General features: G+C 39.2%; 2 protein-coding genes across 2 annotated transcripts in view; one reads left to right on the top strand and one right to left on the bottom strand.

Annotated features, from left to right (window-relative positions):
• The window catches only part of LOC143284697 (uncharacterized), a 173,208-nt gene extending 167,331 nt beyond the window's left edge, over positions 1-5,877 (top strand). The window contains exon 23 of the mRNA XM_076591628.1: positions 2,301-5,877. Within this exon, the coding sequence (XP_076447743.1) occupies positions 2,301-2,432 (132 nt within the window). The 3' untranslated portion in view covers positions 2,433-5,877. The remainder of the gene's footprint in view (positions 1-2,300) is intronic.
• A 3,629-nt stretch (positions 5,878-9,506) lies between these two features.
• Positions 9,507-20,000, bottom strand: part of LOC143284696 (actin-related protein 2/3 complex subunit 4) — a 13,764-nt gene continuing 3,270 nt past the window's right edge. Inside the window, exons 3-6 of the mRNA XM_076591627.1 lie at positions 18,687-18,798; positions 16,970-17,065; positions 14,003-14,212; positions 9,507-11,165 (exon numbers count right to left, since the gene is read on the bottom strand). Of these exons, the coding sequence (XP_076447742.1) occupies positions 14,036-14,212; positions 16,970-17,065; positions 18,687-18,798 (385 nt within the window). The 3' untranslated portion in view covers positions 9,507-11,165; positions 14,003-14,035. The remainder of the gene's footprint in view (positions 11,166-14,002; positions 14,213-16,969; positions 17,066-18,686; positions 18,799-20,000) is intronic.

Genomic DNA, 20,000 nt, shown 5'->3' with positions numbered 1-20,000 from the left:
TCAGCATGCACGCTCAGGTAGTAAATCTGATACGCCGAGTCAGTTGTGAACTTCGTCGCATCAATTCTATCCGTCAGTACCTGTCTGTTAAACTACTAAAACTCTTAGTTCTGCTTTTGTGCTGACACGAATTGACTACTGTAATTCTCTTCTCATAGGCTGTCCACATAATATTCTTCAGCGAATTCAAAAACTTCAAAACAATGTTGCCCATCTGACTCTCATAGTCCTATGTACTGATCTCATTTCTCCTCACCTCCGCACTCTACATTGGCTCCCCACTGAAGCAAGAATTAAATACAAAGTTGCGTGTCTCTGCTATTCTGCTTTCCATTCCGCAGAACCTACATAGCTTTCTGACCTTATCAGTGTTTACACTCCCGCAAGAAATCGCCGTTCTTCCTCTGACTGTTACCTTTTGAAACTTCCTCGTGTCAATACAAGAACATGTGGTGAACGTTCTTTCTTCTTTGCTGCTCCTCACATCAGGAACAACCTTCCTCATCATATCCGTGCATCTAATTCTATTTCTGCTTTTCGCTCATCACTAAAAACTCATCTATGAGCACTCTCAGCTTCCTTGTTCTCCAACACCACCCATGTCAGCTCACTTTGGATGTATGAAGAGTGGGAAAGGGATAGTGTGTGTGGGGGGGGGGAGGGGGGGGAGGAAGAGTGGTCATGAATGATTTATGTAACTTGTAGTAATATTTTTCTTTCATGTAAAGCGCCCTGAGCTCTTAGAGAGGGCGCTATATAAATGTACATTATTATTATTATCATTATTATTATAAGTACTTGTACGCTTTGTTATTTTTGAAGGACAAAATAAGTGTGCCAGTGTGTGTTGTATTTCTATGGCTCACTTCTACTATACCTTTTTTTCCAGGAAAGGTGCTGGTTTCGTTTTCACAGGGTATAAGTAGTTTTGCACTTTGAAGAACAAAACTATACGCTGTTTAGTAATTGGTATATTACAGTGGGTGGGTCCTATAGAGAATATTACTTTTGCTTTCTGCGCCTGTTTCTTACAGGGAAAGCGTTTTTGGCATTTTTACAGGGTGTGTGTGTTATTGGCAGTTGCGCGCTTGGCAGTTTTGAAGAACATATCTGTGAACTATATACCGTGTGGTGTCTTACAAAGGCTCGCAACTCCCACTTCTTACAGCGGAGATGCACATGTCATTTCCAAGGGTTAGGTGCATCATAAGTGTTTGTGCACTTTTGCTGTTTCCGATAGGGTTCCGCAGATCTGTGTGCGCTGGTATGATTACCACAACGGCTTGCTAGGCCCGCTTCCATCTGTCAGATCAGATGTACCAGTCACTTCCGTGGGATGTGTTTATAAGTACTGTGTACTTCACTTCAGCATAGCTAGATTCTTCCACTCAGTCTGTAGCGGATAGGGCAGATATTGTATTCATTTTCACATACATATATTTTGCTCACTCTCACTATAGTCCCTTTTCTTACAAGTGTGTACAGTTAGTATGATAGTCATGTCCGACTATGACCATCAGAGGAGGCAGCTGCTGTCCCAACTGTTACCCATGCCAGAGTTTGATTATAGTGGAGAATGTCTTGCCCAAGTTACATCCCCACTCTCTCGGCCAAGAGGGTTTAAGGACAGTCGGTGTTGGGATGGTTCCTAAAGGCCAACTAGCCCCCAAGGCTGCAGCACCAAGGAAGAGCCAGTGCAGTTTTGCCTCCTAGTAGGAGAGTTCTGATCCTTCGCAATCAGTACAGTTTGGGCATCCGCCGGCACAGTTTGTTATATTCACAAAGAAAGTTCCTCCACAAATCCACTTTTTCAGGGAAGAGATTTGTCCCGTCGATTTCAGTTTTATAGTGTACTGTTTCATTTTGTGGATCAAATGTTCATAATTCTGTTGATTGCAATAATTATATACATACATTTTCACACATTTGCATTTTGATTTAATACTGTGATCCATGTTACCATTTCATTTTGTGGATCAAATGTTCATGATTCTGTTGATCACAGTTTATACATACATTTTCACAAAGCAAAATTTACTTTGCATTTTAATTCAATGCCCAGGTTTTGAAGCACAATGATACATTGAGAACTCGAGCATTGTTATCAGATGAGCCAGATGTCTCGACAGCTGAATTTCAAGATGAACAACCAATACCGATGGTATCGATAATTTTGCAGAGAAGAAAGAATTCTTGATTTCTTTTGTCGTTATATGTTTTGTTTTGTTTTTCACCAAAGTAAAAACTGTTCCATTTTGTATTGTAATGTTGATGTTGATGATGATGTTGATGCTCTGCAGATCACGGCAGAAAAACACCAGCCTATGGGACATCACTCTCCGCCTGTGGTCACCTACAATGTTGAAGGGGACATCAACGCGGCCTACGCAGAAATGTTCATCAACAGAATATGTCCCTGGCCCCCATCTTGACTGGGAGACTAGAACTAACAGTGTGCTCCGCCAGATACACAGAGCTTGCATATGGAGTTCACAAAAATGAGAGCAAAATAGTATATAAAACTTATCAGAGTATACAAACACTGTAAACAAAGGGAAAAAGCAACAAACAAAAAAACACCAGAAAAACTCATACATGGTTTGCTTCATCAATAAAACGGAAAGAGCTTCGTTTACTCTTCCCTTCCACTGACACACATATGTATACACACACATGCGCGCACGCATGCGTGCACATGCACACACATGCATGCGCACGAAAACGCGCACGGCACACACACATGCATGCTCACACAGACACAGAAAGAGAGAGAGAGAGAGATCACATGATACCTAAGGGGAGGGGGGGAGGTGGACAGTGTGGACAAAGAAGGGCCAAGAATCAATCACAAACCAGCATGCTTCAAGTGGTGCTGTGCATGTGTGTGTGTTACAGTATGTGTGTCTCTGCAAGAATGGTGAAAGATAAGGTAAGGTACATGAGTGTGTGTGCGTGCCTGTCAGTGAGTGCCAGTGTGTGTGAGAGAGAGAGAGTTTGCAATCATGCACATTTGTGGCAAGACAAATCCGAAACGCGTTTCAAGCTTAAGGCACATTTGTTGAGGTTGTTAACGATATGCTTCATGTAATGCAGCTGCTTTTTGGTCCAATTACTAATTTGTACCACCAAAGAATGAATTCCATTCCATGTTCTTTCCCGGTTCATAAGCCTTTTCTTCCGTATTGTGACTGGAAGAAAAGTTACACTGATGAGTACAAGAAAGCAGGAACACACACAAATCAGTTTGCATGTAGATGAATATTGTTTTTAGTTCATGTAAGTATGAACCAGAGGAGGATGCGTTGCTCTTCAGTTTCACCAGAACTCCTGAAAGCGATGTGAATAGGCAGATGATGAACTAGAGAGTGAACTAGAATTGTGTGTGAGTGTGCGTGTGTGTTTGTGTGTGTGTGTGTGTGTGTGTGTGTGTAAGGCAAATCCCTGTCCCTTTTTTTTCCAAGACATCCTCAATCCATGTATAAACCTTCATTCGGGCGTGTGTTTTTTTTTTTTTTTTTTTTGTTTTTTTAATGAATTTTTATCTCCTCATTTGATATATCGAAAATCAGTTTTATTTTCTTTTATATCAAAATGCTGGGTACTTTATGTGCACAATGTTCACCCAACAGTATAAAGTATAACCTCTTGCTCTAACACATACGCGCACATTCACACACACACACACATTCACACACACACACACACCCCACATCACATCACAGAAGGGATTTCCTTTGAGACACCAAGCCAGTCGAGCCCTTTCATTCCTGCCATGACTGTGAAAACAGCTGATCAAGTTATCAGCCTTGGCTTGGCTGACATGATACAGAACCAAGTAACTTTAGTAATGCACTTTAGTAAAACTTCTAATAGTGTGTGTGTGTGTGTGCATGCGTGTGTGTTTGTTCATTCTAGCAAGCTGCTACAGAATGTATTCTAGAATGTGTATTTAAAGCAAAAGTCTGAGGGCTTGGGGGTGGGGTGTCATCCAATCCATGGATTTGAACTGTGAGAAAGGGAGTGAGAAAGATGACAGAAAGACTGTTCATGTGATTTGTTTGGGGGGATTCCCTTCCTCAAAAATATTGGACAAAATTAATTTTAAAAAATGGCATGCTTCAAGAGATCATATGTATCGGTACATGAAGAAAAAAGTGATTTGTTATCATGTTTAAAAATTTTTTTTATTCTGTCCTCGTTATTGTTTTGGTCAACTTTTGTGCCTTCTACTTTGCACCCCCAGCCCCCTTTAATTTTTTTTTTTCCTAACATTTAAGTATGTCTACAATTCATTGCATCACACTACATTTTAAAAATACAAATGAAAACATGTGCTGTTTTTTTTTTCTTGCATTCTAATCATTTTTGTGTCACTTAAAGTTAGAGAGAAACAAAGAAAAATTGTAATACTTTTATTTGTTACAACTGGACAAAGAAGAATAAAAATCCCAGAAGAACTTTCAAGATCCCACCCTGGTCTGCAAGAAGCCATTACTTTTCTTTACACAAAGACGATACTCCGACTTGTGCCTCATGCATCAAAATAGATCCAGTAATTTATGTACTCAAGGTATGGGATCATTTATTGCAGACATTGTTCCGTGTACAAAACAGTCCCTTTTCAAACCCACATAAGGTAGGGAATAATTTATTGAAGCCATTGTTTACTTGTTCGTTTTTGAACATGGTGCCCCATGTGTTACCAATACAAAGCGCTGGAGGATTTCCTGAATTCTTAAGCATTCACTGATTCAGCTGAATTTTTGCGTCTTCAGCTGAAACATTCAGTGGATTTTCTAAGCATTCGGCTGAATTTCTAAGCATACAGCAGAATTTCAAGGCATTCAGCTCATTTCTGAGTGCACAGTTGAAGCACACAGCTGAATTGATAAGCATTAAGCTGTTTCTAAGCACACAGCTGAATTTCAAAGCACACCACTGAGTAGATCCAAAGCTTCATGAAGATAAGATGCTCCTGGAGTCTTTTTTGACCTACAGTGCATGAGAAGGATTTATATTTCACCTTCTTCCCTGTTGCGTTGCTGGTCATGAAATGCAGTCTCAGGGAAAGTTCAAAGGGAGACAAAATTAACTATGTTCAACCCTGCTCCTGGAGTCTTTTTTGACCTACAGTGAATGAGAAGGATTTATATTTCACCTTCTTCCCTGTCGCGTTGCTGGTCATGAAATGCAGTCTCGGGGAAAGTTCAAAGGGAGACAAAATTAACTATGTTCAACCCTGCTCCTGGAGTCTTTTTTGACCTACAGTGCATGAGAAGGATTTATATTTCACCTTCTTCCCTGTCGCGTTGCTGGTCATGAAATGCAGTCTCGGGGAAAGTTCAAAGCGAGACAAAATTAACTATGTTCGACCCTGTTCATTATTTAATACTCTGCTTCTGGCTTTGACTCGTATTCACATTTGATATTCTGTTTCTGATATCGGTTAACTGTGTTGTATTTGATGCTTGGCTTTCTGGCTGCAGAGTTACGAGAGCAACCGTTCACAAACTAGATTCCAGCTGGCAATATGTGTATATAGTGCACTGTACTTGCCTTTACAAACTTGTGTATATCTCGCTCTTTCTCTATCCAGGCTGGCTAGCCCCCCCGAGTCAAAAGTCCAACGAACAAGGCACAACAATGTGAATATCATTTTCAACAATTGTCAGTGTCCGGTGAATATTCGGTACCTCATGGAGGCACTGAGACAGAATCTGTTGGATCTTGGACTTCTGATCCAATGTTCCCTGGTGATGAGGGTTCGATGACCTGTGATGCGGCACAGTACTTGCTGTGTGTCCTTGGGGGAGGCAGTTTACGCTTATTCTCCTCACTCCATGCAGGTGAGAATGGGTACCTGACTTCAGTTACGGGGGGAGGGGGGGGTCCAGAGGGGGAGTGGGGGGGTTAAAACGACAGAAGGATAGGATTGGGACCCAACCTTCCCCATGCTGAGTACTTTGCACAGTCGATGTGAATGCACTGCCCCTCATGATCATAAAAGGCTAGGGAACCTTTATTCTTTTTTTTTTTTCCTTCTCTCTCTACTTATGGGGCAGAAGTGTCTAAAGACACACACACACACAATATATATATAAATATTGTTAACTTACACCATATCAACTTTTTATCTATGTATATATATATATATATATTATAGGTAGATAAAAAAAAAATTGATATGGAGTGTAAGTTAACAAGAGCTTTAATCTCTTTAGCCCCCATACCAATTCTCAGAGTCTAAATCCAGATTTTTACATTAATCAAGACGACATCCACTCAGTCAACCAGTTTTTCATTTCAGAAAAGCATGATGACAGATGTTTATAATAATCAAGTGTAAAGGCTGTTCTGTTGGGTTTTTGTTGTTGTTGTTGTTGCTTTGTAGTTTTGCTGTTATGTTTGTTTTGCATTGCTTGTGTGTTGCCACAATGTTTGAAAAAGAAAAGATGCTCATTTTGAAACGGGTACATTTGCTGTATATATATTCATATTATCTGATAATTTTGTATGTGGGAAAGATTTTTGTTTATTTGTTTGTTTTGCTTTGTTTTTGTTCAGTCTTGTTTGAAATATATGGTTGTAGCTGTACACACACACACACACACACACACACACACACACACATTTATATCTATCAAACTCACTCTCTCTCACTCATGTAACTGCTTTGATCTTAACATCACAGATTCAGGGCTAATTAATGGGATGTCAGTCTCAAATTGAGCATCAATCTCTACATTGACTGCTTTTGTACACATATATTTATGTGCTTGTCAATCTGTATTATGCATACTTCCTCGTCATTTTTGCAGAAGCCACAGTGAGAAGTATTTCTATGCTGGTGAACATTATATATAGTATGTTCAAAAAAAATAAAAAGGGGGGGAGGGGGGGGGTATTTTCATGGCAGGTATGTCATTCAAATGCTTAAGATTTATCCTTTTACATACTGACATTTGTAATAATGATGATAATCTAGTCCGTGTCACATCTTGCAACACTTTTGGAATAAGTTGTTGACACTGCTCAAGACTTTCACTTTGTGGTCCAGGTGGAGGTGTGTTGTGTTTTTGTTTTTATTCCAAGGCCACATGTAGAACAGTGCTTTGAAGGGTGTGTGTGTGTGTGTGTGTGTGTGTGTGTGTGTGTGTGTGTGTGTGTGTGTCCTTTTCACCAAAAGTATGATAAACTAGAGAGAGGGAGGGAGAAAGTGTGTGTGTGTGTGTGTGTGTGTGTGTGTGTGTGTCCTTTTTACCAACAGTATGATAGACTATAGAGAGAGAGAGGGAGAAAATGTATGTGTGTGTGTGTGTGTGTCGTTTTCACCAACAGTATGATAAACTAGAGAGAGAGGGGGAGAAAATTGTGTGTGTGTGTGTGTGTGTATGTCTCCTTTTCACAAAAAGTATGATAAATTAGAGAGAGGGAGAAAATGTGTGTGTGTTTGTGTGTGTGTGCTTGCCTGTTTCATGATTTTTATTTCGGCACCTTTAGGAGGGGGAAAATGAACCATTGATTCCTGGAGCTTCCACTAATGACCACGGCTGCATTTCCGAAACTACTGATAAACGCTGTAAACACCAGTCAATGATTCGTCTCCTCTTTGTCCCTCCCTCCTCCCTTCCCACCCCAACCCGTCCCAGCCAACACGCGCAAAAGAAGATCAGGATATTATGATGTTTATGACTGCCATCAGTTTCAGTTTCAAACTGGTGTTCAAACGTGCGAACTCATCCATGTTAATGATTATGCTAAAGCACAATAGTTGGAGTAAGAGAAAACTAATTGGAGAAAATTAGCTCACACTTGCTGATGGTATAATTTTCATTACAAAAGAAAAAGACATCAACCTCTTGCACTCTCTTTATTCTTCTTTATCCGTTTGTTACTTCTTTTTTTATTTGCATGTTGCTGTGCATTAACACTGTTATGTTCACTGTCAAGAAGTTGTAAGCAGCAAGTATGGGAACTATAATTGCAGCTTCCTTTCTTTTAAAAAAAAAAAATAATAATAATAATATCGTAATAATGTACATTTATATATAGCACCCTTTGTAAGAGCTCACGGCACTTTACATGAAAGAAAAATATTACAAGTGACATAAATCATTCATGACCACTCTTTCTCAAAACCCCTCCCCGCTTCCCCACACACTCACACTCTCCCTTTCCCACTCTTCATACATCCAAAGTGAGCTGACCATGGGTGGTGCTGGAGAACAAGGAAGCTGAGAGTGCTTATAGATAGGTTTTTAAAAGATGAGTTGTTTTTTTTTAACAACGAGCAAAAAGTAGAAATAGAATCAGATGCACGGATATGATGAGGAACGTTGTTCCAGGTGTGAGGAGCAGCAAAGAGGAGCGTTCACCATAGGTTCTTGTACTGACTCCAAGTTTCAAACGGTAACAGTCAGAGGAAGAGTGGAGATTTCTTGCCTTGAGAACAAGGCAGACTAAATGTTTTATGTTGGCCACTAATTGACTTAAACTCGACAGCCCCAAATTTTTGGTGCCGTTTCAACTGCTAAGTATACTGATTCCAGTGCCATTTCCTTGATGTGCATTGTTCATTTTATTGTTGTAGCTGTGTATCTATTAAGAAAAAATATAAGTGCATTACTGTAGATTATAAATCAATAAATGTATACATTATATCCAATATGCATGTGTTTTTTATGGTTTGTGTGAGCATGTGCATGTACTTACACACACAACTCACACACACACACACACACAATGTGTCAGAGAAAACTGCAGTCACCTACCAACACAAAAAGAACCTATTATGAATAACATTATCGCCAAACAAAACCCCAGTACAAACTGACACTGCAAACAAAGCTTTCTACACATAGTTTAATAGCAATGTTTTTTGGGTTTTCTTTTTTTTTCCCTTCCTTTTTTTTTTTTTTTTTGGTATGATCACATCATAAATGATTCAAGTTCTTTAAAAAGTAAAAGAAACCAGAAACAAAGCTCTCAAAGTATCACTGACTTGCAACTCAAAGACGGTCAAGCAACAAACATACATGCAAGCAATACACTATATTCCAGAAGTAAACAGCTTTGTTTTGTTTTTTTTTCCTTTTGCAAAATACACATTTGTTGACATAATTACACATCTTACATGGTAAATTTGTAAATATATGTAACATGTTATAATCAATAAATAATAACAGGGTTGTAAACGGTAACATGTTGAACAAGAACAATATATACTGTCAGTGTATTTCGGCTCATTACAATACAATACTCCTGTGAAATTTCATCAGAGCTACGACTAACATGCAGAAAGTTAAGATGAGATACAAATGTACATGAATAATGTCTCGGAATGTCTTACATAAAAGCCTCCCCAAAATGTTTTATTTTTCAAGAACAAGATCATAATCATGATTTAATGCACCCTTATTTCAGATTGGGGCTCACCTTTTTTTTTTAATACTTTCCAGTTATTGAGATCACATTTTCTACTTCATTTCACTTTTATTCATTTATGGAAAAAAAAAAGTCTGTATCTGTGATTCTTTTTTTTTTTTTTTTTTTTCTAAGTATGCTCACATTCCCTCAAGAAAAACTGAAGTGGGAGAAGAAAAGAAAGTTATTATTTTAATGCATCACAAAGCCTTGTGAGATTTCTTGCACTGGTTGATTTTTGTTGTCTTTCTATCAAAGCGTGTGAGTGAACGAGTGTGGGATTTGTGTTTGTAGATCAATAGAGACCTATTTGTATTTCTTTTTATCACAACAGATTTCTCTGTGTGAAATTCGGGCCGCTCTCCGCAGGGAGAGCGCGTCGCTACACTACAGCGCCACCCATTTAAAAAATTTTTTTCCTGTGTGCAGTTTTATTTGTTTTTCCTATCAAAAGGAAATTTTCTATCTAAAATTACATTTAAGTAACATACTTACCATGACCCTCTAGTGCAGACTACAGCAGGGGTCTGACATTCCTGTCCTGTGCAAACTACAATCCGCCTATGCAGAGAAAACGAAAGTAGCTACGACCGATAACCTCCCGGAAGTAGGTAACCTCCCCTCTGCCCCCCTGACTAGCGCCCTCTTTTTCCGGCAGCCATCATGACTCCTGTTCCTGTGCTCTTCATACGGCTAATTTTTTTCATATTTTCTGTCTGTCGATTCTCTGGCGTTCTACAGAATTTTGCCAGGAACAACCCTTTTGTTGCCATGGGTTCTTTTACATGCACTAAGTGCATGCTGCACACGGGACCTCGGTTTACTGTCTCATCCAAATGACTACCGTCCAGACCACCACTCAAGGTCTAGTGGTAGGGGAGAAAATATCAGCGGCTGAGCCGTGATTCGAACCAGCACGCTCAGATTCTCTCGCTTCATAGGCGGACGAGTTACCTCTAGGCCATCACTCCACATGTAACTATGTGTAGAACATGGATCCTTTTGAACCCAAAAAACTTAGGAATGTTGTTTTATTTGTGGGGTGGGGGAGAGGTTTTTTTTTTTTTGTTGTTTTTTGTTTTGCTGACCTGGTGAGTCGGTGAGTGAGTAGGTGGGTGAGTGAGCCACAGAGTGGATGATGAGTAAATCAGTGAGCAAGTGTGTGGGTGGGTGAGTGAGTGAGTGAACCAAAGAGTGGATGATGAGTAAACCAATGAGCATGTGCATGCCTGGGTGGGCGGGTTGATGGTTGAAGGAGGAAGTAAAAGTTGCATGTGTGGTTTGGCTTCACCGTTACCTCAAAATGCATCTTAACTTAAAACACTCTACACCATTACCTAAACTCCTGCAACACACCACAGACACTTTGTTCCTACGATGTCACTTGCCCCCTTCATGGCCCCCCAACCTGACTAAACCACAGAAGCCTTTCCCCCCAACCCCCCCACCCCCCTCCACCCTCCTAAAGTCATCCTCTCACAACGAAAGGACTGAAACAGCCATCCATACCCAGTGGAGTTCCATCCACACCTGCTGTACCACTCAACATGCATGCATACATCTTCCACCCACAGCAAACCTGCACAGACTGAATGGCAAAGGAGGGGGAGCACTGGCTGCCGCATGCTGAGACATCCTGAGCGTCGGGAGGGGGTGGGGTGGGGGGGGGTGGGGGGGTAGGAGGGGGGGAGGCGTGGAAACTGACGGGCTCCGAACAGCAGTTGGAAAACCTGTTGTGCTATCTGTGGAAACAGACCAACAAGCATGGATTTGAACTGCACTGCTCTTTTTTTTTTTTTTTTTTTTTTTTTACATACGACTCTTAGCCATCCAAAACAACGGTTATTTCCCTTCTTTATCAGCAAAGTGTTTTTATCATTATTGTTCTCCTATTTTTACACACTTGTCCAAGACATCCAAAATGTTAGTTATTTCCATTATTTACCACTTAAAGTGGATTATTTCCATTCTTTATCAGTAAAATGTTAAGTTGTATCGATCTTGTTTCACACTCAGAGCCAACCAAAACAACAGTTATTTCCCTTCTTTATCAGCAAAGTGTTGGACCTATATTGCTCTCTTTTTACACGCTAGTCTAAGCCATCCAAAACAACATTTATTTCCACTATTCATCAGCACCACACAATACCAGAACCCTTTGATTCAATGGACAACAAAACTAATTCATTTGAAAGTAAAAAGAAAACAGTCATGAAGCACAAGACATATTTTCAAACACAGTATGGTCACATGTTTGTTGACAATTCCTTTCCTATTAATTTTGTTCTTTTTTTCTTTAAAAAAAAAGAAAAAAGAAAAAAAGACAGCCCTAAAAAGTAAAATGGACCTTTTATGCCACGGTGGGCTAAAACATGATTTGATTAGAAATTAACGGGATCTTTAAGTTAAACAATGTACCGCTCAGCTGGGTGACTATCAGAACATAACGCTAACTATTTTGAGAACTGAAGATAAACCAGTCTCCTGTGCTTGAGAATAGACCATAATATGAAATGAAAAGAACTGAAGATACACCAATCTCCTGACCATGTCTGTTCCTTAAACTCTCACCAGCTGTAACCTGATATATGGTTTTTGCTATTATTTTTGTCTTTTTTTGTTGCTGTTGTGGTTGTTTTTTGACATGACAGAGTTATGCATTTCACATGACTGATTCTTTTTTTTTTTTTTTTTTTCTTTTTTTTTAAGGCAGTACTGAATGGGCCCCATGCAATCGGCTGGACGATAAGCAAAAACGTCAAATCAAATCCTTTCAAAGCTAACTGTCACCTTCATCTCAAAACTATCGATACTTTCTGGCACAGCTTGTGCAGACCAGTTCATTTTTGACTCACTTGTGTAAACAAAGTGAGTCTATGTTTTAACCTGGTGTTCGGTTGTGTGTGTGTGTGTGTGTGTGTGTCTGTGTGTCCATGGTAAACTTTAACATTGACATTTTCTCTGCAAATACTTTGTCAGTTGACACCAAATTAGGCATAAAAATAGGAAAAATTCAGTTCTTTCCAGTCATCTTGTTTAAAACAATATTGCACCTCTGGGATGGGCACAAAAAATAAAAAATGAAGCCTAATTATATGCAAACTGCATTTACTGTTATATTCATATTTTTTGTATTCTCTAGACTTGGCACTTTGATCTGATATTCTGACACAACAACAAGAGCAGTCATTATTATCATTTTTTGTTCAAACAGGAACTTCTTTTGCTAAGCATGGAAGTCTTATTTATTTTGCAAACGTTTTGGTGCAGATAGTAAAAAAGGGAAATTACTCTGTAATTAATGCTAGGGGACTTGATTTGCTTTAAAATGATCTTTCTCATCTTAAACATTACATTTTGAAATTATACTCAATACATAAAAAGCTTGGATTTTTTTTTAAAGTGTACCACAAGTGAGTCTTGAAGGCCTTGCCTCTCTTGTTTTCTTTTTTGTTTGTTTTTGGGTTTTTTTTACTCAGCTGTTCACCTCAGTTAGGCAACCGGCCTACAAGCTGAGTGGTTAAAGCAACGGACTTTCAATCTGAGGGTCCTGGGGTTTTAATCCCCATCATGGCACCTGGTGGATAAAAGGTGGAGATTTTTCCAATCTCCCAGGTCAACAGATGTGCAGACCTGCTAGTGCCTGAACCCCCTTCGTGTATATAAGCATGCAGAAGATCAACTATGCACGTTAAAGATCCCATAATCCATGTCAGCGTTCAGTGGGTTGTGGAAACAAGAACATACCTGGCATGCAACCCCTAACCCCCGCCCCTGGAAATGGAGTATGGCTGCCTACATGGCAGGGGCAAAAATGGTCATAGATGTAAATTCCCACTCTTTTATAATAGTGAACACTCCTATATGAGTGAGTCACAGTCCACAACTGAAGAAGAAGCAGAAGAAGAGCGCAATCAGAAAACATTTTTCTTTTTCTTCTTTCTCTCTGATATTTTGAAAATGTTGAAACTGTTTTAATTTTTTTAAAAACAAAACAAAAAACAAAATACAAAAAAGAAAATGCACAGCTAGCAGAGATGGATTTGTCCATACGAAATATTCAATAAAGCTGGTGAGAGGAGAAAAAACGAGACCCTATCCAAAGCTTGTGCACTCAGAAATAACACTCTCTGTGGCCCAGTGGACAAAGCTCCTGCCTTGAACTAAGGTGCTTGGTTCAAACCATTCAATTATCATGTCGGTTTTCCTCCCTTGAGTGGCATCTGAGAGTTATGTCCTTTTGGGGGATGACATGAACCAAGGTCATGAGTGCAGTATGCGCTTTGCCCATTTGAAATAACCTACGCCAACTAGAATCTCCTCCTGGCAAAAAAAAAAAAAAAAAGGAGAAAAATCTGCTGATCTGGGAAAGAAATGAAGTTCTACAAATGTATGGAGGACCTGCACCATACAGCTGCCTTCATTGCACTTTCCCCGGCAAGAGAGCCTGAATTTCACACACAGAAAATTAGCTGTGACAGTTTCAACGGGGAAGATCTTCAACAAAAAATCCTTAGAGAACTTTTTTTCAGCATCACACTTCACATCACAGCTTCCTACAGAGCGTGCTGCAACTTACCGCTACACACAAGGCTGGCGTTTTCCACGGACCTCAAAAGTTTTTCAAAAACTCTTCAGCGCTGATGCGGGCCCTGGAGTTGACGGCCAGTTTCATCTCGTTGATCTCCTTGTCAATCTCCTCCATGAAGTGAATGATGAAGTCCACCAGCTTGTGCTTGAACATCTGCTCTGTGTGTACGTTGGTGATCAGGAAACTGATGTCATAGCCCTGTGTTCAAAATTCAGACACCTGATTCAAAACCTCATTCAAAATAGTGCATGAAGGAAGAGAAATATGCACTCCATCAACATTAAACCACAACAGTTTCAGTTTCAAGAAGGTGTCAGAGCGTGCGGACAGATCCGGTATATCCATGTATGCTACACTACATCTGCTGTAACAAACAAACAAAAAAGTGCATGCCTGACTTCCTATACACCCAACACACTGGTCAGTCCTTATTTCACACCAAAAGAGAATCATATCCAACGATCAGTTGTCATCATTCACCAGTTCCAAGCATTCTGAATTTTTAAACCTCTTGTCTACTAACTCACGACCATGACCAGAAAAAGAGAGGAATGCCCATTTTATATAATTCTTGAGTGTTAGTTAGGTATGTCGAGCTGAAATCACTGAGAACTGACTTCCTTGTCTTGGTAAATAATTTGTATCAAGTATGCACATTTTTTCTCCTCCTATTTAAAAGAGGTACATAATTTGTATCTTCTTCTTCTTCTGCGTTCACTCGTATGCACACGAGTGGGCTTTTACGTGCATGACCGTTTTTACCCCGCCATGTAGGCAGCCATACTCCGTTTTTGGGGGTGTGCATGCTGGGTATGTTCTTGTTTCCATAACCCACCGAACGCTGACATGGATTACAGGATCTTTAACGTGCGTATTTGATCTTCTGCTTGCATATACACACGAAGGGGGGTTCAGGCACTAGCAGGTCTGCACATATGTTGACCTGGGGCATCGTAAAAATCTCCACCCTTTACCCACCAGGGGCCGTCACCGTGATTCGAACCCGGGACCCTCAGATTGACAGTCCAACGCTTTAACCACTCCGCTATTGCGCCCGTCATAATTTGTATCAAGTATGCACATTTTTTCTCCTAATTAAAAGAGACCAGCAGACAGTAGAAAGCAAAGTATGTTTCTGTTTTATTTTTTATAATCATTTCTGCACTTCTGCACTTCTTGTATTAGCAGTTTATAATTTCATCCATGTAAAAACACATATACAAGAAAATGCCAAATGTCTTAACAAACAACACACATGCTAAAAAAACCAAAAAAAACACTGAAGTGAATGATTTTTAAGGAAAAACAGCAGATACATTTTCATCTAGATAGCTTTCAATAGTGATAATAACTTTTTATTTTTAATAACAAAAATAATAATAAAATACATTTGTATAGCACTTGCCCAGAAGCTCATAGCGCCTTGAACAATACACCTATTATTACATAAGAAAGAGGAATATAAACAAAATGGTTAGACACAACTTGCTAACCACTTAACAACAGTGTAACATCGCTCACATCTCACACAGCTCTCTCAACTCATCCCCACAGTAAAATGTTAAGATACAAATGTCAGTAAAATTGCTACCCACACAGCACTTTCACCTCACCCACATACAAAATATCAAGATACAAGTAGGAGGAATTTTGTTTAATGTCCCGTCACACATATCGGTGATTGAAGACATTTTGTTAAAGTATTTATGAATACATCTGAGTATTATCGGTTAGAAGGGGTGGGAGATGTGGATGAATGGAGGGTTGGGAGAAACTGGGCAAATAAGGGTAAAAATGTGGGTGAAATTTGGAAGAAAAAAAACAACAACTAAAAAACCCTCTAAATACAGTTACAGGAAATTTCTTAAAGGACTTCGTAAAAAAGAAGTCGTTAAACTGACAAGCGAAACAACTGATAATGAATGCAAAAAGTCAAAAACATCAACGTTCTCAGTCACTTGTGAAGACACACTTTCGTGTACAAAAGGCTTCATCAAGCTACAGTCAAAAATTATATGCTCAATTGTCAGGTTACTAAAGCATCAAGATACAAACTTGCTAAAATTAATATTAAAAAGTGTAACAACACTTACCACTCACACACATCTCCCACCTCACCTCAGCACCCCAAACCCCACATAAACACATTGACGCACACACACAAAGACGGTTTGAGGAGAGAATGATCTATAGTTTGAAATATTGTTTTTAAACAAGTATGTTTTACGATTAGACTTGAAAGATTTTATAGTGAAGCAGTGTCTGATGTTCTGTGGAAGAGATTTCCAAACCCATGGGCCAAAGTGTGTAAATGCTCGGAAACCATGAGACTTGCATCTGTAATGTGGGATTTCGAACATGCGTGTGTCAGATGAAGAACGCAAAGCCAGGGCGTGGTGGACGGTACATTTTGACCAGGTCAGAAAGGTACCATGGTAAAGAATCTTTCAACAAATTTAAACATATACAAGATGTTTCATATTTGATTCTTTCAGATACTGGAAGCCAGTGTAACTTGTATAAAAAGAAGAGTGCATGGTTGTCTGTGAGAGGCTTTCAACATCAAATAAACAACTGAGTTTGGGACTTTCTGTAGAGGTTCTATGACAGAAGAAGGCAAACCTATTAAATAACAATTTACAGTTATCTAATCTGGAAAGAACATACAAGATGACTAGTGTTTTTTGTTGCATCATATGTGAGGATATTTAGACTGAACTAATTAATTTGAGCTCATAAAAGGCAAAATGATCTTTCATACAAAGTTTAGAATCAATGATGAATCCGAAGTTTCTTGCATTACTCACAATGGCTTAAATCAATAATGCAGGGAAGGTAATAAAGAACTGACCAAAAATGTGATGACCTTGTGAAAAGTTTCTTGTACACAAGCACAAACCCTTGAAGTAGGTCCATACACACCTTACACACACATATATATATACGTGTACACACCTCCACAGGTTTGCGCCGGAGCACCACAAAGTTCTCTGCTCTCATCATCATGAAGCGCATGAATTTGTGGCACAAAATCCTCTCAATTTCATCCGCCTGTAAACCACAACACAATGTTGATCGTAGTCTCCTTTAACAAACAGGCTGTGACACAAAATCAAACTTTCTGCAAGTTAAGAAAAAACAACATAACACCCAAACCAAGGCCAGACACGGTGGTACAAAAATGTATGAAATAAACTTGAAGTTTATGGCTTTCTAGTTTCTGTGACATGGTATGCAAAGATATTGGACTAAACATGCCTAAAAAAGTCATTTTGTGCAATTTATCGTGACAGTTTCCATGGAAACAAATCCAAAATGGCCGACAAACAAAAAAATTAAAAGCTTAAAACTTCAGTACCTTTATAGATATGGTATTTCTGTTTGTTTTATTTGATTTATTTGTATTTGTTCTTTATTATAGTGCAGTGGTATTTTGGAATTTGAATAAATACTTTCTTTTTTTGGGGGGGTGGTGGGGTTCAAATGAGTATAAATTCCTTGACATCATTTTTTTCAAATAAGTGTATATTCATTCTTTTACTAGTACTATACAAACCACTGCACTATAATAAAGATGAATACATAAAGAAATAAAGTACTAAGTTTGAACATGCTATCTTTTAAAGTTTTTGAGCATTAGCATTTTGAAAAATGATATTACGAGGACAAAACACAAAACTGAGAAAACAGGAAAAGAAAGAGATGTGCTTGTACTCACAAGAAATCACACATGTTGATGCTGTTTAAAGCTTTATTTAAGTGAATATAGTACCCAGGTGAAACGGACTATAAAGATTAGATGTTGAAGAAGCAAATTATGCGAAAAAACGAAAATCACAAAAAGTCATGATTTTGGTCAAAATTTCACTACCGTGTCTGGCCTTAAGAAAAAACAACATAACGCCCAAACCTTATGACTGAATAAACCAGAATTTACCTTAGCTGGCTTAGGCAAGACTAAAAGAAGAAGAAGAAAAAAAAAAAGAACAAAAGCTTATCTGAAACCTAAGACGGGGTATGAATCAATACATCAACATTTCAAAACACTTACCTGACAAAATTTGGAAATACCAAACTTTTTAAGTCTGATACAAATCCTGATCAATTCCATACAAAGACACTTGCTGAGAAAATGGAGAGACAGCTTCTGGCCCAAATGTGCATCAACACAGTTTCAGTTTCAGTTTCTCAAGGAGGCGTCACTGAGTTTGGACAAATCCATATACGCCACACCACATCTGCTCGGCAGATGCCTGACCAGCAGCATAACACAACACACTTAGTCAGTGCATGCATATTTGTGCACCTATGCCAGTGTAATTCTTCTACAGAATTTTGCCCAGAGGACAACACTCTCATTGCCATGGGTCCTTTTTCAGTGCGCAAGTGTGTGCTGCACATGGGATCTCGGTTTATCATCTCATCCATACGGCTAGATGCTCAGTTTGATTTTCCAGTCAAACTTGGGAGAAAGGGCAAAAGGGGAATTCGAACCCACACCCTCCCGGACTCTGTATTGGCAGACGAGCGTGTTAACCATTCTGCCACCTTCCTACCTATAAAAAAACAAACCCACAGACATCAGGTACTCTGACATCAGATATCAGCTGTGGAATAAAGAATAAAGAAATCAAGCACGGAGAAGAGTGCAGCCAAGGCATCACAAGATCACCTGTTTGACTGCTATGCTGATGCGCAACGAGTTGATGGAACTCTCGATCAACACTTTCTCCTTGTCATTGCGGCTGATGACCACCGGCGTCAGTAACAACTCTTTGCTGCTTCTGCAGAAATGTACACATGGTGCATTTGGTTATATGTAACACACACACACACACACACACACACACACACACACACACACACCCCGCCCCCCAAAGAAAACCCCAGAAACCTTTGAAACTATGGTTAATGCTTAAGCTTTTAATCTTGTATTCATGTTTCTGTTTCAGTACAATGGGGCAATGGAGATGCTGTGTGTGGTGGGGGATGTGGGGGTGGAGGGTTTTAAAGTGATCACAGTAACTAAACACATTATGCAGAAACATACACTGATATAACATACACCGTTCCAGCTGGGAATAAGATTTGATCTCGTCATGTTTTGCATGATACAAAATAATCTCTTACTATAATACGAGTCTTTAAGCCTTAAGATGGCAGCCATTATGAAAGCTCCCATGGATGCTGGTACTAGATTTAGCAGAAGCAACCTGATAAAAAATACAAACAACAGCAACCTTACTTTCACAAAATTATGTAGCTTCAATCTTGCAATCTACATATTATCCTTGATTCTACTGATCAAGCCACGATGAGTCCTGGACCTACAAGCGACCAGTCCCTGTGGGATCATCATCACAACTGATTACATAATGTACTGACCGAATGAAAGCTATACACAGGCCCACATGTTTTTTTTTTTCCATTCCCCATCAAGTTCCCCGATCACAAAAATGAAAATGAAAAATGATGAATAACATTTCTGTTCAATGCTTATGATTTAGTTTACTGTTTAAAAAAAAAAATTAAAAAAAAAAAAAAGAAAAAAAAGGAGAAAAAACAACAACGAAATCTTAAATGGGCTGGTATGTGTGGCAATGAGTATTTCAGTATATGTGTGCAACAAATGCATCTTTCAAAAACTGCATCACACACACACACACACGCACACACACACACACACACACAAAGAAACAAACAAAAACAAACAAAAAAACAACAACAAACCACACAAACCCACACACAAACACAAACCCATACACAAACACAAACACACACACACACACACACACACACGCACACACACATCTACACACTCAGAGCACACACAAACACAAAAGCAGTATGAGAGAATGAGACAGACAGACAGACAGAGTCACTGACGCACACACAGAGATACAAAGATATACGCACTCACATACAATATCCTAATAAACACAAGCATATGTATGCACATCAGTCTTACACTAACATATCACACTTG

The sequence above is a fragment of the Babylonia areolata genome, chromosome 8 (assembly GCF_041734735.1).
Source record: "Babylonia areolata isolate BAREFJ2019XMU chromosome 8, ASM4173473v1, whole genome shotgun sequence".
NCBI classification, from domain to species: Eukaryota; Metazoa; Mollusca; class Gastropoda; order Neogastropoda; family Buccinidae; genus Babylonia; species Babylonia areolata.
This window is presented reverse-complemented; position numbering and strand designations above follow the sequence as displayed.